We start from the raw sequence: 23,710 nt of genomic DNA, 5'->3' as shown, positions 1-23,710 counted from the left end.
GAAAGGCTATTATTTCTCCGTCGCTAACGCTCGTAATGGCTGTGCGTTTCACTAGATTAAACCCTGCCTCGCTCCCTCTTGCTCCTGCAACTTCCAGCGTTCCCAGCATGCCTGCGCGGCGGAGGGAGCGAGGGACGCCTCACCTCTTGACTGTCTGGCGCTCATGAATATTAACGTATGCAGATGACACACTCCCACCAGCAGCCTATCGCCGCGCTACAGGAGGCCGTAGGTGTCGCTTCCATTAAACACAGCATTTGGGTAATTTCACCGTGGCAGAGGACACCGTGAATTACAGCGCGGCCCCGACACATACGTCTGCTGGAGTTGTATGAATATTACAAACCCACTCCTCAGGAATTAATGCAAAGGGAGTGTGTTGGCTGGTGATAAGTTGAGGTTTTCCAGGGACTTTTTTGACTCATCCTCCTGTTTCGACAAGAGTCGATCCTGACCTTCAAATTCAACCGAAAACCTTGGAAACAAACCCTCCTGCTCTTCCCCTGTTTTGCTCTGCAGTCTTTTTTGCAGCATTTCACTCTCTGTCAGTTGCTTTCTACACCGTCTTCAAGTTTTTAAAGTCTTTTAGAAGGGCTTTGTCGCTAACTTTGTGGGGTTATATATATATGAGGGCTGGGGAATTAAGGCTTTCTCAGAGCGCACAAAAGCCTTAAGGAGAAATAAAAGGCTGCGGAAATGCATATAGACTTTACACATGTTTAAAGTACAGGTGAATCTTGTGCAATAGACTCCTCCACAAGGAAAAGTGGAAACTTCGCTCAACCACAGGCAGAACTTTTTCACGGCAGCACACTCCAATAAGCACACGAGCGTCTGTATTGTAATTAAATTGAACACTTTAATCTTGTAATTTTCCAGACCCAATAATTTGTCTTTGCCTGGATTAAATCCACAGAGATTGTATTGTGCTCTTGTCAACAATGAGAGTCTATACTGTAGAAGTCTGCACGGTTGTAAATGATGCAAACCTCTTATTTGTTCCTTTTTATGTAATAACAGTAAATGAACAGCAGACTGTAGCATGTTGCACAAGGAACAACACTCGCACAATCGACTCCTCGACATACACACACAAGTAGGGCAGAAATAATTAGTCAGTTAATCAATTAGTCACTTCACAGAAAATAATGTTTTGATCATTTAAAGTCGTTTTTCAAGCAAAAGAAGATCTGCTTTTCTTTGTCTTGCATGAGAGTGAACTGAAATAATACAAAGAAATGATCGCCTTGGGTTTCGTGATTGGTGGACAAATAACGGACAGGTTCATCTATAATGACTGCAAAATAATACTAGCTAGCTGCAGCCCGACACACGCTGCAAGCAAACATTCGCCTCACTGCATTTCCTCTGTCAGCGTGCGGCCTGTGATCAGATCCATCCTTCTGAGGGTGATCGCTAAAAGACAGTGTGTTTACACCAACTTAAGCAACAACCGGGGCGCTGTCAGTATTCTGCAGTAATCATTATACATAAAGTGGAGGGAAAGATTAAAGGAAATCTGGTTTAATGCTTCAAAATGTCCCATGCAGTGTGTTTCCAAGAGTCTTCACTTCAGACATCAGACTTCAGCTGTGTGGCTCTCGTCTGGGTTATGCTTTATTTCATGAACACTGCCTGCGTTTGTTTTTAGGTGCGTCACTTTATTTAATGACGGCTCCTGAGCTACACCGATGTGCTCTTGGAATATTTCTTAAATTGTTTGTCAGTGTTACTTTTGCCTCTTTCGTTATTTGTCCCTGTGCATTGCTGACCAAACTGGCTTCCACCCCGTGGATTAATAAAGTTATCAGATCGTAGAATTCAAAACAAACGCACGCACGCACGATACAGTAGTAGTAGTGTCATAACCTGGGTTCTTGTGTGCATGTAATCATGCAAAAAGAGAGAGCAGGAGTGTAAAATAAACAAGAAAGAGGAGCAGGAGGAAGGCGTGAAGCATCTCATCCATGAGAGGCACAAACCATTTAAAATGGCACGCACACATAGTTTCCTCTCCCCAGCCACTTCCTCCCTCTGGGACGCTCATAATGCAAGTGTTCATCTCTTATCCCTCTTCTCCCTCTGTCCTTTCTTCATGATACCATTTGCCCAGCGTATTGGCGCACCCCTCCGCCACCCCCTCCCTCGCTCTCCCCCTGGGACCCCCTCTAACAAGCGCCTGCACACCTGGCGGCGAAGAGTAGGAGGAGGGGGAGGTGGCGGGGTCAGGCGAGGGCGCACAAACACCCATGTCTCGCCTGCTCCCCTGACACGTGTGAGAAGAGAGCGACTCAGCGCTGCCGTGACCCCCCGCGACACGCCACCTTAAACACCCATCGCCGCAGCATTTAGAGCCCGCGATGGGAAAGGAGCTACCGCTTGGCAGTGCGTGTTGAAACCATTAAGAGAGTGATAGTCTAACCTCTGGACCCAGACAGAGAGCGGGAGAGAGAGACAGGAGGAGAAAGACCAACAAAGATTAATAGCTGCCTTTTTGCTTCCGACAGCAAGGGTTTTGCCTGCAAGTGTGTGTGGATGAATGAGTGTGTGAGCGCAGGAAGGATTATATATTTGGCGTTTTTATTCATATACCAGCAGAGTGACTGTTCCTCACTGACTGACTGACACACATTGTGCGAAAGCACATTCATAACGGTGTCGAGGCCAAATCTGAATATCTGAACTACGTTACAATATAACGGGCAGTCGGCAAAGCTGCTGTTCATTAAGAAAAAGGGACTTTCTTTGCAAATGAATAAACTACATACATGGTTCAGTCATAATGATGTTAATACAATTAATGAAAATAGAAAAAAAGATATTTATTTACAAGCAGATGGGAGATCATTCATGGGTGTGACGACCTTTCCTTTCAACTACAAGGAGACTTAAACTGCTTACAGTTCAACACATAAACAAATGAGACCTTCACTAGCATGTCATACAGAGATGACTTTAGCTTCACCCAGCCACCAGATCCTTTAGTTGTAATTTAGTTGTACAAACAAGCTTAAAACAAAGTCAGCATCGTCATATTACAGTTATTAATAGATGCATTAGCTCACTGGTTCCTGACCTTATTCCTTAATTGGCCCCTTTCATCACTGAGTAAACTGATGGCATGTGGATAATTCATACAGCATTAATGCATAACAACAACAACAGCACAGACTGACTGATAAACTGTACAATTAACCAAAATAGAGCAGCACCTGCAGGAAGTTTGAGTAAAATGAGCGACTGATGAATTTGACAAATTCGGTGTTGTCTTCTTCCTGACTTTGGGCCCTTGTTCTATTGGCTCTTTGGTTGTTTAAACTGCATATTTTTCAAGACGAGGCTGTTTAGGAGAGAGTGAAGGCTCTGTGGATATCCTCTGAGAGTTTTTTCTGTCTTAAATAATCGTCTAAACTTTAGAAATAAGAATTTCAGAGAGTTTTCTTCCCAGGAATTCATGAAATGCTGAGATGTAGGTCGACTGCATCACACCCCGACAATCAAGAAGTACTCCCGACCCCTCTTCAAATTCAGTCAGGTCATTCTCTCACTCACTGTTCACTGTTCCAAAACAGTGGAAACACTACCGCGTTTGTCCACAGGGGTCGCCAAAATCAACACAAAATGAAAGTTCCTTGTAGTGGCTTTAAAGTTAAAAATGTGTGTACGAGGAAACTTGTCCCCAAAATGTGGCGCAACACAAGACAGTTTGAAACCTGATAAAAAAAGATTGTGATTGTGTGATTGAGTGCAGTCAGCAGTCTGGAAATCTATTAAAACTGTTTTTGGTTGTTGTGGCTGTGTCTTGTCAACAGCTTAATCACCATAATTCACTTTTAATGGTAAGCAAATGAGTAGCAAACAGCACCAACATGCATATTTTCATCACTTGGTTTCATCTATGTTGCGGGAAGTCGTGTGCTTCATCGACAGCTGAGGCAAATCAAAGCTCAGCCTGATGCTCAAGCGGACACAGATTGCTTTTAATACTCGAAGAGAAGAAGTAAATACGACTAACCCCGGTTTGGGTGTTTCAGATAATATGGCAACAAACAACACGTGAAGGTTAGAAAAATGAGCTAGTGACTGGTGGCCTCTAATGTCCTTCAGCAAGGTTGCTGTTCTTTGCGTCCTGCATTCGAAGCCAGAGTTATCAGCAGCTAATTGTGCCGTAAAATAGTCCCTTTCAGTCTTTTATATAAATGTGATGTTGTTGGATTAATGTTGCTGCTGCCTTCATGTGCATGCTGCATTTTGCTGCTGTAGATGATTAAGGTTGAGCTAATTTTAGCTCCTTTATTTACTGTTAATCTGCAGCAATGCATCATATTCTGTAAGACCACGGCGTGTTTGCAGTGTTGCTGTCCTGTGAGGACCACGTATCTCTCAATGATGGGCTTTTTATGAGAAACAGCCTGCTTTCAGCTTTGGGACGATGCGTATTCCAGCTAATCCAAGAGGGTTTTTAAGTAGTTTATTGAGCTTAAAAAGTTGGAGAATTTTCTCAAGGCACAAAGGAGCACTTCATCCTGCAGTTTATCTGAAAAATTCAAATTCAAAAATCACCAGATTTGGAGATATGTGATTTCCACTCGACAGGGAGTGTGTGAGAAATGTTTGTTTTTAACTGGAAATGAAAAATGCAAATGTACGCAGAATTGGATGTTTCTTTGCCTGTTTCCTGTGCGTGTGCGTGGCTGTGAGGACATTTTCCCGCCCCACATATCTAACAGCGAGCTGTGCGTCTGCGGCAGGGCTGTGTTTACCGTGGAGCTGTACCTGCAGACGGAGCGAGTGCTGATTGTCGGAGCTGAAACACAGGAAACACAGCATGACTGGATCCAGGCGCTAACAAAGGTGACACACTTTGCATATGGCACTCACTCTCACACACACACACACACACCTTCTTTATAAGTTTGTTTTTCACTTAAAGGAGAAACTGCGAATGTGCCGCGGAACTGCAGCACATCCATCCACTGGTTTTTTCATTTTCTTTGCAGCACACACATTGTCCTCAGAGCGCCCCATGCTGCCTGTACTCCTTTCAATAAGACAAGTGGTCTTACTATCTTTTCCCCCACATGCTGACAGGATCTTGTAATAACACCCTCCATAAATATGTCCCATATTCCCTTTTTTATCTCTTTAATCCCAGGCAACCCAGTCACAGATAGTGGGAGGTATAGCTGCATCAGTCCATATGTCTCTCCATCTGCACCAAAGGCCTTCCACACCTCCTCCATATTTCAATTTGACTCACAGAACAATGGCCAGAGAGAGCCGAGCGAGCGCTAGGGAGGGATGTGTTGTTGGAAAGTAATTCAGGAGCAGGGAGCAGCAACTGAGCAAAGGTTTATCCCTGCAGGAAGCAGCCTGCGCCTGCTCTGTTTTCGTGTCGTTCTTTGTTTTGAGGCGACGCAGCAAAAACTTTAAAACGTCAAAGTTCTCCATTCGTGAGCCTGCTCTCTCTCTCTCTCTCTGTTCGTCTGCGCGACTCGCAGTGCTTTGTCCCGCCGAAAGTCGAGGGACTGGTGCAGAGGGACGGCGAGCTGATTGGCAGACTGCACTACAAAGAGGGCCATGACCTGTACCACTGGAGGACGGGCTGGTTCGTGCTGGACGGCTCAGCCCTGCACTTCAGCCCGGGAGACCAGGAGGGAGAGGAGGAAGTCCTTCAACTCAAACAGCTGCAGGAGCTCAGTAAGCAGAATTTGTATTCTTTCTCGCTGTGTGTGGCGGTGCCTGTTAACCAGGTAATGTGTCCTTACACTTAAGTTACATCCCCTGTAGAATCAGTGTGACACGGTTCCTCCATTTTGAAATCACTCTCACCCCTCAAAGGTCAGCACTGATCATTGACTGGATTGGCCCTGTTTTTATCTTTTTAATGCATTTTAAGCTACTTTTGCACGTATTTGAATGTGCAGATGCCGTAGTCAAAAATGCTCTTCTCTGACTTGTTTACGTCTTTTTCTCTTCATCTTGGCAACCTGTGACAGAGGTAATTTTTTTGGCTGCTCGACGCGTGATTCTTGAGAGATGCTTTTTATACCCTTTTTAACTCTCCATGGCAGCAACATGCATTACATGAGTCATCTGAAACTCCTGTAGGTAAAGAGGCTCCCTTTAGAGCGAAATGACTCTAAAAACCATACGATAAACAGATGTGAAGACGGAACATTCAGGCTGTAAATAACCCATAATGCAACACTCTGCTGTTATGACAAATTAAATGTCCTCGAATGTACGTCCTATGGTCCCCACTTTTTCAGATGTAATGTGTGACAGAAATATCTGTATTCAGGCCAACGCGGTGCTGTGTGAGTGATCAAGGCAGCTCCACTGAAGCTCAGTTATTCTGCTCGGGAAACTAAAATGGTGTGGCCGAGTCTTGCATGAACATATACATAAAAGAATAAACCACTATCAGCCCATTCGTGGAAAAAAGAAGGAACACTTACTCCATGGCTGCCATGTACGTCAACTCCTTGACGCACATCTGCAGCAACATCCTGTCAATGTCCACTAACTCCAAACTGCAATTCATTCAGTACAAAACTACACAAAGACTGACAGACAATGACACCTGTACTCACTGCACAATAAACACTACAGATGATTGCCTTCATGCCACCTGGCTCTGCCCACCTCTTCAAACAGTCTGGACAAACATCACTCATACGCTGCCCTCAGCCTGAGGTCGCAGTATTCCAGTCTCCACAGCTGTATGTCTGCCAGGAGTTCTAGCAACATGTTCTATGAAGAACATTTATAGTGTGTTATGGGTGCGTTGACACCCCGGAAAATAACATGTCGGACCCCTGAAATTGACCAGTGTGGGTCAGAGTCATCGGGTGGATTTTAGCTCTTTTACTCCAGGATGGAAATAGCACAAGTGTTACAAACTGCATAGAGGTGTCTGATTCTCTAATTTCTGAAATAAAAAAAAACCCAAATAAACAAACGCATGCACATCTGTACAGTAACACAAGGCAAGCTAACTAGGCTCACCAGTTAGCTTACGGCTTAGCGAGACTAATCCACCCCCGAGGCGGTGATTGGGGAAACAATGGTTCCGTTTCCAAAGCAGACAAATTTAACTTGTAATTATGCATTTTGGCATCTTACATAATAATCACTTACGATGAAGCAAATATTTTTTTTAAATGCATGAAAATGCATCACGCTTCACTTTCCACCACCAGTGAAACATTATGATGAAGCATGCGTTCGTATAGATGCATCAGTACAGACTTGACTCTACTGCACATGTACAATGATAACTTATGACACTGCATGAGTCCTTAGTATGAATTATATATAATTCTCTATGACAGGGGTTCCAAACTTTTCCATGCCACGGCCCCCCAAACAGCATTAGCTTCTGGTCGGGGACCCCCTTTGCAAACCCACCGACAATGCTACAAAATATGTCGGGAAACATCAACTTTTAGAATGATTTTCTTACTTTTATTCACTTTTCAGTAAGTATTACATTTGTTTAGCATGAGAATATTAACAAACATGTTTTCAACACTGTATTCCCACTGAATAATGAACTTTTCAACAAACTGTTGGCAGACAAGAACAGAACAAAAGAAATCCAACCTCTCTCAATTGTGTGTGTTCACTATTCAATAATTATTACATTTGTTTAGCATAAGAATATTATTAACTATTAACATGTTTTGCTTTTTTTTCTTAACTTCCTTCAATTTTCTGAGCCCCCCCTAGCGCCCCCTGGCGGCCCCCACTTTGAAAACCACTGCTCTATGATACACTTTAGATGTGGTGTTCATCTAAAGTGTTACCACCTTTCATAAGCCGTCATGTAAACCACCCATACTTGGCTCTTCAAAAGACAAACTTTCTGTCTGTAAAGAGAGAAATCACCTTCCAGCACCCCTATTGGACAGTCCCTGGTTCAACAATGGAGCTATTTAATACACAGTAATCCAAAGTGACGATACATCTTTATGGGTGATGGCGTTTGTGGTCAGCTGCAGTAATTCAGTGATGCATTTGCTGAGATTTCTGGCTGTTTAAAATTCCCTCTAACCCTTTTGATATACTGTCTAATCTCCATAAAGCTACCAATCCATGACGCCCTCCCACCACTTGCATTTATATCTACTTAAGGATGTTGGAGGATGCGTGCTAGCAACTGGTATCAGAAGACATATCAGCTTCTCACACCATTACCCGGACATCAGATCTAATTGGCTGGCTTCGTCTTCCATTATAAACTCCCGCTTTGGAGGAGAGTGAGAAGACCTGTTTATGAGAAGATGTTAATATGAGGTCAGTGAAGGTCGATATTACATAATGTCAAGCGAGCATCAGATAAAATAGCCCGCTGTTGTCAGAAAATGTAGCATGAAAACATGATTTTAGAAAGCCTTGCGTGGAATAAGAATCCAGAACATTCACAGTGTGATGGTGTCATGCATGTCGCAGTCTTTCCACCCTCCTCTAACCTGAATTGTTGCCAATATCTCCACATTCCTGGCGAACGCCGGTTATTTAAAGGATACTCAGTGGAGGTAAGCAGCCAGTCACGGTGGAAGTTCACACACACTTTGGCAGATTGATCGATTGCACCAGTGTGATGTGCGAACAGAAGGAGGGGGAGAATCAATGGATCTTTTTAATCCATTTACCCCTCGACGTGGATCAAATCGCGCAAAGTGCCGCCCCATCTTCTCACCTTGGGCGGGGTAAGGAACTGTGGCGGTGTTCATTTTTATTCCCGGCTTTCTCAAACCATATTTGTCACAGCCGGGGAGCCGCCAGCGCCAGGAGGGACTGTGTTTTGTGAGGGGATGGTAGGTTCTGGAGCACTGAAAGGATCCCTTTAGGAATCACCGTCTGTGACATGGGATTAACTGTTATTTTCTCTGCAGTGACACCGCCACATGAAAGGTGCCCCTGTGTAGCAGCGAGGGGATTTAATAAACACACTTTTCAATTAAAATCACGACATGTTTCCAACCTGCAGCCCTTTAAAGTGCATCAAGAAATCCTTGCGAGCTCGATCCTGGTTTTTCTGACTCCAGGCTGGCAGAGTTCTGATCATTTCGTGCCTTAAATCTTTTCTTAAAACCTATTAAAGAGCTGTTATTAATTTTATCCTTAATTGCCTTGTTTGTCTTTTCTTCTGTTTGTCTCAACCCGACGGCTAGGACGTTTTTTTCTGTCTTTAGGTTATCGTTCAAATTATTTTATTGATCCTTTTCAAGGGTTCAGTATTCATTTGTCTTGGCTATTAAGGACTTTGTTTTCCGAAAGTGCTTTATAAATAAATAAATTCACAAGTTTCTTCTCCAAAGAACAAGAGTGCACTACCTCTCAGAAAGGCTTCCTGGAGGCTCAGCTGTGCGCATGAGAGAGGATTGATCTTTTTGTGATGTCTGGTGTCAAGATTTCTGCCGCACAAATAAGTAGAACCAAAGTAAAAAGAGGGGAAAATGACAGATACAGTTGGATAATCATTAACCTGTCACAGTGCAAAAATCAGCCTTCCCACCCAGAACTTTCTGAAATGAACGGCTTTCAAACAAGATAAGCACATTAACTTTAAACTCGTTCGGTGCAATTTTCTCAGTGGATTTCTCTTAAGGCAGTGGCTAAATAGAGAAAAAAAAAGTTAATCCCACTGCTCCGCTCAATCATAGAAAAATTAAGATTGGCATCAGCACACGACTGCAGTCCAGCATATTCAGTAGTCAGATTTCAGTGTGTCCGTTTAAGTCTTAAGATATGCAGCAGCCATCACAGCTAACATGTTCAGAAAGAGCAAGAACTGCTCGTGATGATCGGCGTTCAATTGGAAGTTAACTGATCGCCACCCAGTTCTGATCAGATGACAATACCTATTGAAACAGCCTGCAGCTGCACAGTAAAGTTAATAAAACCAGGCCGGTGCAGCTAAGAGCGTGTAGGATTTTGAAACCAGCTCAGAGATAAACCTCAATGCATTTTGGTCTGTAACACTGAGTGTAAACGTAATTTTTGTTTGTGTTTGTTAACACAGAACTCCAAAAGGCAGCTTTAAGGATTCTTTTGTGGGTTGAAAAAGTTTTCACTGTACCAGCTGATACTATGTAGTGTCAGATATATCACTAGCTTAAGTCAGCAGTTATTTCAGAAAGTTTCTCCAAGGTTGTACAAAGGAGAACACAGAAAAGGTGTTTGTCAGACGTTCAATGGTTTGTCAGAACAAAAAAGGGATCCATTTCATAAATCTTTGCGTTTTTGGTAAAAAATGAACATCAACAAATTTATCGCAGGCGGAGTTCTATCGCAGCAAGAAACATGGGATCCCTCAACTGCTTCAACTGGTGGCACGGTGGACAGTGGTGACACTGTCGCCTCACAGCTAGAGGGTCCCGGGTTCGATTCCCACCTCGGGCGCTGTGGGCGCTGGGGGGCGTGTCCTCCACCATGCCTTTGGTGCCTGCTGCTCGAGGAAAAAGGGCCTTTCTGTGTGGAGTTTGCATGTTCTCCCCGTGCTCACCTGGGGTATCCTCCATAAAATATACCCCCATTAAAAACATGCAAGAAGATCACCACTTGACCAATGGTGACAACAAGGAACTGGGTCCTGGAGCACCACGGTCAGCTTCTTCTTCTTCTTCTTCTTCTTCTTCTTCTTCTTCTTCTTCTTCTTCTTCTTCTTCTTCTTCTTCTTCCCATCCATACTAACAGCCACTTGGGTTCACTGTAGACTTGGTTTAATCCAGAGGAGCTGGTGCTGAAGTATCTTTGCAAACGTGGACAGCAGGGCTTGTAATATTACGAGGTTATTGTACAATACCTGTAAAAATAAACAGCAGTTAATACTCCTGCTGAAAATGTTCTCCGGCAACTTAAATCACCTTGATGTTTAGAGGAAAAACAGCATGAAAATCTCTTACAGGGCAGCCAGTGTAAATTAATGGAGAGAACAAGGCCGCAGACTTAGTTCCTTATCACACAAACATATTAAGTAATAAATAGTTTCCCACTGAGCTGTAAGATGGATAAAAGAGGATTGCTGTGTGTTTGTTCCGACGACGATGACAAGTGTTTTGCATTTACCTGATAACGCTGTTAATAAACCTCTCTCAAGTCAATATCAATCTCTGAAGTTCTCTCCTTTCTTCTCGTGTTGTTGGGATCTGAATGAAATACTGTGCCCTTGAAAATCTGCCAAAGAAAATAAAAAGCAAATTGTTTGTGAAGAGAGACTTTTGGGGATTAATTGTTTTTGTTGTTTTGCTGAACATACAAAGGCCTGAACAAAGGATGTGTTCGCCAAAATAAGACTGCTGTATGCAATATTTTTCACCAATCCTCTTTCCTGTGCCAACAATTAAATTAGATTTCCGGTTGCTGCTGATAATCGATGTGTTTGCTCAGTAAGATTGTGGTATTTGAGAGAGGAAATGGAAAGTTGGTCCTTTTCTTGGTGATGTCACGATTGTGAAATTACCCGTTTCAGACTGTCCACAGATAGCATTTCTTCCATTTTCATACCACTGGGAGTCCAGGATTAAAAGAATAGCTCCACATTGTGGAAGAGCACCGACACTATTCCTGTGTCTGTATGGTAGATACGAAGCTGCGTTAGCTTAGCATAATCTGGAATAAAAGGTCTTTTAACTATAAAACTGAAGCGTAAAACAGCACTTTGTAGTTTAAACTAAGCTAACTGGCTGTTGGTTGTAGCTTTTTTACCATCCAGACATCCTGTCAGTCTTCTCATTTAACTCTTAAGTGTATTTCCCAAAACGTCAAAGTGTTCCCATGAATCCTCAGTAAATAACCTTTAAAGAAGAGCGTGATGTTTGTGTGCACCGTGAGAAAATACTGCATTATTAAGAAATTACTTGTACAGACAGCTGGTTAGAGAGCTTTCCAAAAGTCAGTGTTTTAATTAGATAAAGTCCATATTCTTCTCTTTTCTCCTATTTTTTTTAGACATCCATTATTTGAGCACAACCAGTGGGAACTTGAGTGTGATGAAAGTGCCAAATGTTGTTGCTAGGAGATTTGTGACTCAGCGGCAGAGCCTCATATCTTTTTTGTGTTGTGTGTGTGATTGTTGCCTTGATCCAAGCAGCTGTTTGAACCCACAGAAAAGATTACGACAGAGCTTCTGTGTCCCTTAGCCCTGTCGCTCTGTGTCCTTGCGCTGTTAGTTTTAGGATTGATTGTGCAGATGAAGAACGGCAGGAAATGCTACCTGAACACTAAATACTCCCCTCGGTGCAGTCTCATTTGGTTGCATTTAGACTAACCTTATGTAAAGCTAGATGACCACTGACGAGTCTTTAAACTACCTTGAGTGCATGTGTGACACAAAAATTATATCCACATCAACGAGGAAAAGCAATTACCTCCAACCGGATGTGCTGTTCCCTCATTCCTCTTTCCACTGTATGTACATTTGAAAAGACTAGTCAGATACGTCTAGACACATTGTGCACTGCTTTATTTGACACAATAGAAATGATTGCTTAAGAAAACCGACACCTTTTAGCGACGGCTAATGAATGCATCGACTTCAACGTTTCACGGCTACAGCGTCTAAGTGCTTTGAACAGAGGTTGAACACCTGCAAATGTCAAACCTTAACTTTTTCCAGCAGTTCGCTTTGCAGAAGCGCAGAACATGTCGCTCTTTGAATGTGTGCAGTTTTGGAGCCTGCACTTCCTCTAACTTGTTGCCCTTGTCCCCCCCCCAGCTGTCTCCACACATACGGAGGGTGATGAAAAGATCCAAGTCCTGCTGATGGTGGAGGGCAGAAGGTATGTCAGTCTTTGGAAAAAAAGGTTTGCTAATTGGCAGCGTTTTTGTGATACAACACCATGCATTATGCAACGCCGTTAGCTTTGATTTTGCATTTGTCTTGTTAGTCCGAATGCACTTTTCCAACTGTAACTGTGTAATTAAAGCCTCGCAAGACTGCCCGCGTCAGTTACACACACGAGGTGAGATGCCGCGCAGCACGAGCCAACGGTTTTAGGCTCCTTCTGCGAGCAATGCAGCAACACTTTGTGTTTACCGCGTTAATTGCTCTTCGTTTGTGTGTTTTTGATCAAACCTCGTGGGAAACCGGTGGTTGTTTGTAGATGTGTGTTCTGTAAAAGCACTTCTGGATTCCTTTAATCTTGCCGGTTGTTTATTTAATGACTGAGCTCTGCTTTTTTTTTTTTTTTCTTTCCCAAGTACATGAACATCTTTGCTCTTAAAATATGAAACACCACATTGTGACTGGAAATTATATCTTTGTGCCCTCACTCCTTTTTCCCTGCTCTGTCTTTAATAGAACAGTTTACATCCATGGCTTCAACAAGATGGACTTTGCACTGTGGCACTCTGCCATCACGCTGGCTGCTGGCACTGATGGAAAGGCGCTGAGCGACCAACAGCTGACAAAAAACGGCGTCCCTATTATAGTGGACAGTTGCATTGCCTTTGTCACTCAGTATGGTGAGTTCCATCATATTTACGGGGGAGAAAAGTTTTTAAAAAATTGGTTCTGCATGAGTATTATTATGGTTTCCCCTGGAGGAGCTGATTCATCCAGTGTGCTGCGTCGTGAGGAGAATTTCATGCTTTCTAATGTTGTCTCGGAGAATGCTGTGACATTTTCCCATCGCACTTTTAGAAATGTAGAAAATGTAGTCCGACTTTTCTCTGCAGTGTGACTCCGGGATCCAAAGTCATTTGCAAAGTGTAGATGCACAAAACTATATTACACAGCGCCTGTTGTTTTATCAGTGCGTGATGAATGCAAAAAGGGGACCTATACAGTGCCACTGTCAGTGATGTGCACTGTAATGAGGGATTGGCATAAAGTTAACTCTGACTGAAGCTGTAAAGTGGTACGAAAGGTTAACACACCTTGCAGCGACAGTTTTATTCTACCTGCAATTTACATTCAAATGTGCTTATGTAACATTTTTAAATCCCACAACTGAGCATGCATATGGCAGGTTATTACCCTATAATTGTATTTCATTATATAGAAATCTATGTCCTCTCATTACTGTTGCAGAAACGACACATCAGAGGGTATTTATCACCAGACAGTGACTATATGACAAAATAAAATGCAGAAGTCAGAAAGTAAAGAGCCAAACTTGAAGTCTAAGACTTCAAACCCCCATCTACCTCTCCCTCACCAGGTTTGTGCCAGGAGGGGGTGTACCAGAGGCCGGGGGACCCTGGCAGAGTGGCCCTGCTCCTGCAGGAGTTCACCCGGGATGCCCGTAATGTGAAGCTGAGGGAGAAGGAGCACCAGCTGGAGGACGTCACAGACACCCTGAAGAGCTTCTTATCCCAAGCAGAGGATGCACTGCTGTCCAAGGAGCTGTATCCATACTGGGTGTCAGCTCTGGGTATGTGAGGTGTTAGCAAAAATCTGCCAAAGTTAAAGCTATCGGTGCTACATACACACAACACGGGGCATGGTTCTAGTAATATGCTCCATCTGTGCTCTGTGATGTCATATTTTTCAAGATCTTTGGACAGGAGAGAAATGATTTCATTGTCACACATGAAGGAAAATAATAATTCCAAGAGCACAACCCTCATTTCCTTTATGTGTCCACGGTCACGTCTCAGTTTGTTCTTTGTTATATTTGGCATTTTTTACAGCACGTCTCATCTGTGTGGTCTTTGTAGATGAGAAGGACGAGAGGCAGAGAGTAAAGAAGTACTCCGCTTTCATCGAGAGTTTGCCAAAAATAAACAGGTCAACCCTCGATGCTCTGCTGCAGCATCTGTACAGGTATACACAAGCTCACACACACACACACACACACACACACACACACACACACACACACACACACACACACACACACACACACACACGTACGCCTCAAACTGCAGACAGATTTAAAGCTTGTACCATTGAGGCCATTTCAAGGTGAAGGTCACTGTCAGGAGGAGGTTTCAGGTGGTCAAGCTAAAAAACGAGTTCACCTGACAAGTATGAGCTAACTCACAGGCACATGTACTCGTGCACTGTACTTAACTGCAGTTTTTGAGGTACTTTAATGGAGTATTCTGCTACGTTATACCACAACTCCGCCACAGCAGTTCATTCAAAAAGAGAAATTCCCTCTAAACTTCTCACAAGGTCTCATTGAAATAACTGTTTGAAACCTAACTGGATGTCTAACATTTCAAGCTACATTTTTTGTCGTCGTGCTTATGTAAATATGTAATTAAAAATATTGTTGGGATGCGGAGACATGACATGGGATGAATTATTATCATTTATTTTGTTACGTTTTCAATTGAATGGCGTGGAGCTGAGGGTCGGTCGAGCCACGCGAAGGCGAGTGCTGTTTGTTTTGAAAGTTCCTGCACTGACGAACATGGCTTCGAGCAGGATTTTTCATTTGACCAAAACATGTTTGGAATTTTGGAAGTGATTTCATTTATTTTCTTTCAATACATTTTTCATTTTTCAATCCCGCACAGCCTCCACTGGAATCTAATTCCACATTGTCAAAAAAGGATGATATGTCCGCGGATTGTTCGCCATGCTCCGAAAAGAAGTTCGTTGGATTGGATAAAAAGAAACCTCGAATGTGATTTATATTGGTGCAGTTAAAAGAAATTCTGCTTTTGTGTTGGTGTGGCAGTACTGAAACTCCAATAATGTCATATATAATAACCATCGGGGACATTTAACCACACAAACGTTGATACATTAAGCACATTTAGCTGATGATACTTCTATACATTTACATTGAAAAGGATCTGAGTACATCTTCCACCACCTGTACATCCATTAAATGAGTCAGACTCATCTCATCCCTCCCTCTGCTTGTTGCTTAAATGTGATTCAGTGCTTCGTCAGCCTGATCTGACACTTTGTAGAAGCACTTATCCGTTCTTAAGTAGCGTCTTTGCCGTCCTGATAGAACAGGTGTAGCTCCACAGATCCCACCCGGCATCACAGACGTAACAAGTCCTTAGACTCAAAGGTCCTGCACCGCGTCGCCTCGGGTGGCGATATGTCAACTGCTAATTAGCCCTCTGCTCTGCTAATGGCCTTTTGTTGTGTGTGTGTAGTTTTTTGTCTTCTGACCAACGATGCTTTCTCATCTGATTTCAGAGATACAGTATGTGGAGGGGATGTGGTGGCAGGCTTTTGTCACTGAAGCAACAGTGTCCTTGTGATGAAACTGATGAATCAATTCCATATTGTCGCCATTCGTTGGCATTTTTGCAAATAAAGACAGATCGATCGGCTCATTCTTAAATCAGCAGTTGAAGTCCATGAGTGGAGCTGGTGGTGGCTTTCAGAGCCTCTTTTGCTGCAGAATATTATATTTTGAGTACATTTTCAGTGTTTTACTTATAACGTCGATGAGTTCACTGTTGGATACTGTGGACACAGCTTTATGTGTGGACGCTTGCAGTAATAAATTACAGGATGCTAGTAGAAATCCTTTAACCTGCCGAACTACGAAATACTAAGCGCTGCGTGCAATCCACAGTGTCAGCATTACAAGCTGCAAACCTGTTAGCTCGAGATGCATTTCATACACTCATTCAGCATTGCTCACTCTGCACGTCGTTCCCTCGAAACCTGCCGTGGATGCTTGAGATTTAACCGCATTATGTTAACGATACAGATTTGTTTGGAGAAGACTTAAGATTTCGTTAAACTATGTGTGTGTGCAGGTACATTTCTAACCATGCCTCCTCCTGTGATTCAGGATTCAGCAGTGTTCCCACCTCAACCAGATGCCGAGTGAAAGACTGGCCTCCGTCTTCTCCTCCTGCTTGTTCCAGACTCGGGGACAGACGCCGCAGGAAACCAGCGTCGCCCATGACCTCATCAACAACTACGTCACACTCTTCAGCGTGAGTCAAAAATGTCCTAATGAATTTATTTTTTGCCATTTGACTGTTGGCTCAGCGATACGACATGAAAAATTGATCCTGATATGCAATTCTTTTAAATAAGAGAGGACAAACAAGTAACAAGTAGTTGCGACAGCTCTGTTCAAAGTGCGCTACAGCGATTTCTATTAAAGGTAAGAAGAAAAAAACGTTGGCGCCTTGTGAGAGATCAGTTAAAACCAAAAACTTCAAAGTTAATAATGTATACACACACGCAGCGTATTTTTGTTTGCTTCCTTGGATCCTGAAGAGGAGTTTCTTGTTGAGGTAAGGAATCAATCATCGGTGGTTGAACTGTGAGTTTTGTGTTGAAAAAAAGCTCCTCATTAATAGTTCACCAGCTCTACAGAAACAGAAACGCATGGAGAATCACAAAGATCGTCTATTCAATGGAAGAGGCATCACGTGGCCAGCTGAAGAGGAGTTCACACTGATGTAGACTCATGAAAATAATATTATTTAGTATTAAATTCCGGCCCACTTAGAGTCTGGCCCTTGGACAAATGCAGTTGAGGACCCCTGCCGCACTTCACACAAAACATTATGAAGTGTAACATTTGCTATTTTGAAGAAAAATCATTTCTATTGATCAATAATTTGCCAGTGAAGTTGAATATTCAGTGTTGCTGGAGATCGCTCGCTGTGATCCCGTCCCCGGATGAATGTGGTTTTAATGTGGCTTATTTCCCTACGGTTGACACTGTTGTCATGGCGACGTTAGCTGTGTGCTGTGTGTTGCTGCTGCTGAGTTCACACGTTAACCACACCGGAGAATTTGCCATCAGCTCCTGAAGAGCAGAAACAGAAGCGTCTCCTTTTCTCCAGCACACGAGTGTAAAAGAGAAGTAATGTGGACGAACTGATTGATTAAATATTATTTTGTTATTGCTAATCATTCCCCACCCCTGGGGCGGCACGGTGGAGCAGCGGGTAGTGCGCGTGCCTCACAGCAAGAAGGTCGCCGGTTCGATCGCCGGGTCGGGCGGGGCCTTTCTGTGTGACGTTTGCATGGTCTTCCTCCCACAGACCAAAAACATGCTCATTAGGTTAATTGGTGACTCTAAAATTGTCCTTAGGTGTGAGTGTGAGCGTGAATGGTTGTCTGTCTGCAATTGGCTGGCGACTGGATCAGGGTGTACCACGCCTCTCGCCTGTTGACAGCTGGGATAGGCTCCAGCCCCGCTACAACCCCAAGAAGGGATAGTCGAGTATAGACAATGGATGGATGGATGGATTCCCCACCCCTCACCTGAATAAAAATCAGGTGATCTTTTTAGAAGTACATTGTATCTCCACCATCCGCAACTGAAAATGTGCTTTATTTTATAAACAGCAAGTGCGACCTGCTGGCCATCCATTCGATATTTCTGCTTACAGCAGCTTTAGGAAAGGTGTAGTGCATGCAGCGTAATGACGTTGGCCTGCTGGATTTAGGATGACTCTCCGATCAATGGCAAAAAAAATCCCAACATTTGAAGCATTCATACATTACCATATTGCATGTCGAAACCAAGCTGCAGGCATGACTTTATTTACACTCTCTGACTTCAACCATCTGGGGAGCAGCACTGTTGTTGCCAAATCTCCACAATAGGCTTGACTCCGCTGATGTGCGGATGGGCGGGGGTGTGGGATCAATGTTACCCTTGGAGAGCTGCCTGGTTTATGGGATACGCAACAGAGAGCGACTGCTAATTCCCAGCAGAACGCCTGGATCCCTCTTGTTCTGACGTTAAAGGAGGAGCATTCACTCCAAATCGGTTCGGGACGCCATCATTCGCATGACAAATAGCCATTAAGCTCAACCAATCATGAGCCCAATAGCAGTGAATACACACACTGCGACATGAAAAAAAAAAAAAAAGGAGTGAGACATCCCGCTAATTAAAGCGCCAGTTCTGTGCTGGATGTCGTCGACGGGGCCCATTATCAGGCCTAAACACACACACGATGAGTTTGTGAGTTTGTTTTTTTTTTCCCCCCCCCCCACCCCCCAATCTTCTCTGCCATTCGTAAAACTCCAACAAAGCAAATTGTTCTCTGGAAATGATAATGATGTTAAAAAAGAAAAAAGTTGGAATAAAAAATATCATTTCCCACACAGAGCTTTGTGAAAGGAACGAGTATTCACTTGGCGCCGAGCTGTGTCAAACACTCACAGCCAACTTCTTTCTTCAAAATTAGTTTTAGAAGTGTTACTGAATGACCCAATTCTACACTTAGCGCATAATACCTTTTTTCTGGTTTAATCTAGTCTTCCATGTATTGTATTTGAGTGCTGAAATTAATATTACCTTCGAAAATGGCTTTATGATTCTATCAGCCAATTTAACGTTTCTCGAGTGCGGCTTATGCGATCAGAAAGTTTCTCGTTGGCTGACTTTGAATGTGCGTGCGTGTGTTTGTGATGTTTCCAACAGGTCAATGAAGACCGGGTGCAACAGATGGAGAGAGAGAATAGTTTCATCACACGCTGGAACGACAAGAAGGACACCACGGTAAGCCGACCTGCAGCACCCAAATGGAAGTCACCGACGGGTGTTCTGTTTATTTGTGTGTGTATTAATTCGCCCGCGTGCGTCAGGGCCTCTCAAATCAGGGATTCATTTGAACCAGTTTCCTGTTTTTCTGGAAAAAATGAAGGGGATGGGGGGTCGGGAAGGGGAAGGCGGAGGAGGCGGGAGCAGGCGGGTGAGGAAAAAGGGGCTTTGTTCCTGTTAACCTTTACGGCAGGTACTTTATGCCTGGATGCCTCAGCCGAGAAAAACATTTGGTTCAGATAACTGGGGAAAAAAATTAAATCACATGCCGCCGCTGTTGTCGAAATCTGAAATAAGTTGTTTATGCTCGCTCCTCTCTGCTCTGCGCCTTGTCCATAGGCTTTCAGAACATGTCTGCTGCTGTGGGGCAGGGGGGTTACTCAGTGGAAAGCCAGTGCTATTATAAAGCTGTCTGAGGTGAAACGTGGAGCAGCATTTTGGTTATGGACACGAATGTGAGGGTGTTAGGGTTGGAGCTGGTGGAGAAACTGGAAAGTTACTAGTCTCTTCATTAAAAACAATCGTTTAGCGTAATTGCAAGTCAGCATGGCGAAAATGTCTCTGTTGAGATAATGGATGTGCTTATTTTATGGATGATTTAACGTTTTAGCAAAGTTAAACATTGCTTACAGTCGTTGAAACGTTGCATTAATCTTCTCCTTTCACGCACTTGCTTCCTTTCATCTTGTTTTCATTGTATGGACCATCATTTCCATCAGTTCTGATAACATTTCACTCCCTGGCTTCATCATTGGACATGGCTTTTACAGTGATGACTGCAGGGGAACACAACCTCCAGAGCAGTTCAAGGGATGTGAAGGTGAAAAGTTGTGACTTCAAATGTCCATTTTGCTCATCCGTGCTGTGCAGAATGGTAATACCGCATTGAATTGTCGTACTCGAGCTCTAAAAAAGTTAGTAAAAATGTAATTTCCCACCCACAGACTTCCAAAGGCTGCATTTACAGTGATTATGTATGCATGCAGTTTATTTATAGTGTTGTGTGGCTGAGGCTCATATAGCTTATCTTTAAAAACAAGTGGCTTTTTATTCAGTGCTATTGGATGTAAATGTAGCTTTTTAGGTTTAGGTTACCAGGCATGAAGAAGGTGATGAAATGGTGGACCAACAGACTGCCATTGGTTAAAAACACACATTTCAGACACTGGTTTGTTCAAGATGAGGATTAAGATTGAACTCCTCAGCCTACAGTATGGACACGAGAGCAAAGTGCTGGTAGGAGTTAAGGTACAGGATGTTGCTGAGCAAATGGCTCTTGGGTTTGCACTTCAATACCCAGACAATGTGCGCTTTTGACATTTACAGGAAGCTCGTCTCAGAGGGCTCGGGCCCTGCAGGTGAAGGTTCTGACCTCATCTGTTTCCATTTAAAGTCAGAGAATGACGAGGAGGCCCGCGCCGTGCAAGTGGATAGCATGGCTAGACTGAGGGAGTAAGTAAATCAGTGATATAATGAGTTGTAAGGCAGTGTCACGGCTTGTAAGTTGGAAGTGGCACTTTAAAATCAATACTTGCATTTAGAGCCAGGGCAAGTGCAGAGACAGTGTGACTTTGGTAAAGATTAGAAATGCCTTAATTTCAGACAGAACATTACTGTTTTTCTTACTTGTTGCTGAAAAATCTCCCCGTCAGCTGTGAAACTAACACTTCTTTGTGTTGTACTTTAGCTGCTTCTGCTCCAGCAAGTCGTCATCATCTTTATTTCCTGTTTTTCACCTGACAAGTGCTTTGTTTGTACAGTGTGCCTGGTCTGTTTCCCATCACACAAGAATGATGGGGATGGAGGAAAAGAGTACTTGGCAAACCACGATGGCCCCATATCCATGTGTGACATTTATACAATTACAGCTTTCACTCCACTGGTTCCAATGACTGTATTTCTATGTTATTTTAGGGCCACAGGAGTCAGAAGTGGGTTCCTCCCTCTTATCGTGCCATAGTTCTACCGGTTCAAGCCAATAATGGACCTCAGTACACCTGCACATTAAAATGACAAAAGAAAAGTAATTGTAATTTCCAGATAGCCGAGGGAAAAGAAACCTTTTCCTGCTCACTTAGTTGTTCATTTTCTGGAGATGGATTATCACTCCACTTGGCCAGAAATCCGGATTTGGTGCCTCAGCTATGACCCCGTCTCTTCAAAGAGCTACATTTTCACTCTCTTTCTTGACTTTTCTGGTTTTTACCACCAACAAAAAAATCATTTTTAATTGGATGCAGAGAGGATTACAGCTCAGAGACATGGAGAAAGGTGCCGTGATTCGTACTGACAAGAGCAATTACTGGGAATTTGACCTCCTGAATGTCAGGCAGAAAGGTCACTTAAAAATCTTCCTTTTAATTTCACATAGGCTGCGTTTCGTCAAAAGAAATATCTTCTCTTTCATCTTTTATTGATTGAGCTGTTTGTGAAAATTTCAAACTTTATTTATTTTGAGTTGTCTTTTTCAATAGCACTACTTTTGTTCTCAATGTCTCTTCTAAGGATGAGTTTTGTCTATAGCTAGTTGTTTCGCTTTCTAACAAGAGGATTGATACCACTGGTGTCTTTGCATTACGCACTGAGCTGTAGCAAGGATGTGATTAACCTAGCCTTAGCTTAATTTCGCTTACCATAACGTTAAGCCTCGAAGCGAGAGCGAACAGAGTGATTTGCTCATGTTTGTCTTAAGTTAGCTAACATTAACGTAAAGACTGGAAGCAGGCAAACAGCATGATTAGCTCGAGTTTAGCTTAATTTGCTAACCTTAACATAAAGACTAGAAGCAGGCAAACACGTGATTAGCTTAAGTTTAGCTTGATTTAGCTTATCTTAACGTAAAGACTGGAAGCAGGCCAACAGCGTGATTAGCTCAAGTTTAGCTTAATTTATCTTATCTTAACGTAAAGATTGGAAGCAGGCAAACAGCAAGATTATCTCAGTTATGATAAAGCATCACTATCTTTGGAGAGATTAGCTGTTAGCTAGCTGTTTCCCACTGCTGACAGTCTTGATGCTAGGCTAAGCCAACCGCCTCCCGGCTATAGCTTCTTAACTAACAGACCCTCTCTCTCAGCAAGAAAACAAATAAATGTATTGACAGTTTCACTTAAAGTGCTGCCACAAAGACTCAAGCACTCATGGTGTATTTCGTCCGTTTAGTATAAGTTATCTAATTCATAGAAACTAGAAATTTGAGATTTGATTGACAGAAAAGCATCCATTTGTGAAGGTTTTACACCGGATTAAAATATTTCCTTTTCTGCAGCGTGGCACGTCTTTTATTAATAAAACACAGAGAGAAGGCTGTTACAGTGAACCTATCCGTCTCTCCTGGCATCTCTGCTGGGTTCATTTGCTTTGAAGTTTTTTCCTTTCCCGTAATAACCCCTGAATATTTTTCTTGGTGCATCTTCAAAACATTTTAAAACCGACAGCACACTTAAAGTTAACACCTTCGGAGAGCGTTTCAGTTTTAGTGTAGGTGAAACATGCACCCTACGCTTCCACCTTTACAAGTTTGTCTCACGCCTGTTCTCTTTATTTAGCCAGGTTTTAATGCTACCAGGATTTAGTTTGCCGCCAGCTCAGAAAACGACCTTTGGTTTCCACAAATCCTCTAACCGTTTCTCTCACTTTTCTCCATTTAGATTCATGCCACACTGGAGTACGAATTCCGAAGAAAAGCCAATTAATCCAGCCGCATTGTTTTTGTAATTCAACTGATCTCTCTGTCTCACTTTTTTTTTTTCTTCCTTTCTTTCTCCCTCCCCAGTTCTCTCCAGCTGGGGACTTGATCTTCGAGGTGTACCTGGAAAAGAGAGAGCCGGAGAACTGCTGTTTAATCAAGGTATAAGAGTGTGTGTGTGTGCATGTGTGTGTGTAAATGTGAGCATTTGTGCTTCCAGCAGACATGTTGGGCATGTGAGTCTGTGTGTATGCATGCTTTCCCTTAGGTGTTAAGGTAAAATAAGAAAGCGGGAGGGGGCCGGGGGGGGAGTGTGGGATGAAGGCAGGTGAAGCAGGAGAGGGAATGAGGGCTGTGGGTGGGGAGAATGAGAGGTGGAGAGGTTGATAGAATAGGGCTGAGACATTTGTGGTTTAACCTGATGGGATTACCGCCACTGAAATAAATCAAAAGCGAACTAATCAAAGAAATGTCTGATTTAATTGTGTGAGTAATTGCATTTTACAAGGCGTGCCGGCTGCTGTAGGTTATGGACTCCTGTCACAGGTTGGTGGTAGAATGGGGACGG

At 43.2% G+C, this 23,710-nt stretch overlaps 1 protein-coding gene across 1 annotated transcript in view; it reads left to right on the top strand.

Moving 5' to 3' along the window:
* The window catches only part of arap2 (ArfGAP with RhoGAP domain, ankyrin repeat and PH domain 2), a 111,178-nt gene that overhangs the window by 74,935 nt on the left and 12,533 nt on the right, over positions 1–23,710 (top strand). The window contains exons 16-24 of the mRNA XM_070993119.1: positions 4,752–4,854; positions 5,502–5,700; positions 12,728–12,791; positions 13,313–13,476; positions 14,175–14,387; positions 14,674–14,779; positions 16,728–16,875; positions 19,335–19,412; positions 23,230–23,304. Of these exons, the coding sequence (XP_070849220.1) occupies positions 4,752–4,854; positions 5,502–5,700; positions 12,728–12,791; positions 13,313–13,476; positions 14,175–14,387; positions 14,674–14,779; positions 16,728–16,875; positions 19,335–19,412; positions 23,230–23,304 (1,150 nt within the window). The remainder of the gene's footprint in view (positions 1–4,751; positions 4,855–5,501; positions 5,701–12,727; positions 12,792–13,312; positions 13,477–14,174; positions 14,388–14,673; positions 14,780–16,727; positions 16,876–19,334; positions 19,413–23,229; positions 23,305–23,710) is intronic.

This window comes from Chaetodon trifascialis, chromosome 23 (assembly GCF_039877785.1).
Source record: "Chaetodon trifascialis isolate fChaTrf1 chromosome 23, fChaTrf1.hap1, whole genome shotgun sequence".
Taxonomy (NCBI): Eukaryota; Metazoa; Chordata; class Actinopteri; order Chaetodontiformes; family Chaetodontidae; genus Chaetodon; species Chaetodon trifascialis.
Note: the sequence above shows the minus strand (reverse complement) of the source record. Positions and strands in the feature narration are given on the sequence as shown.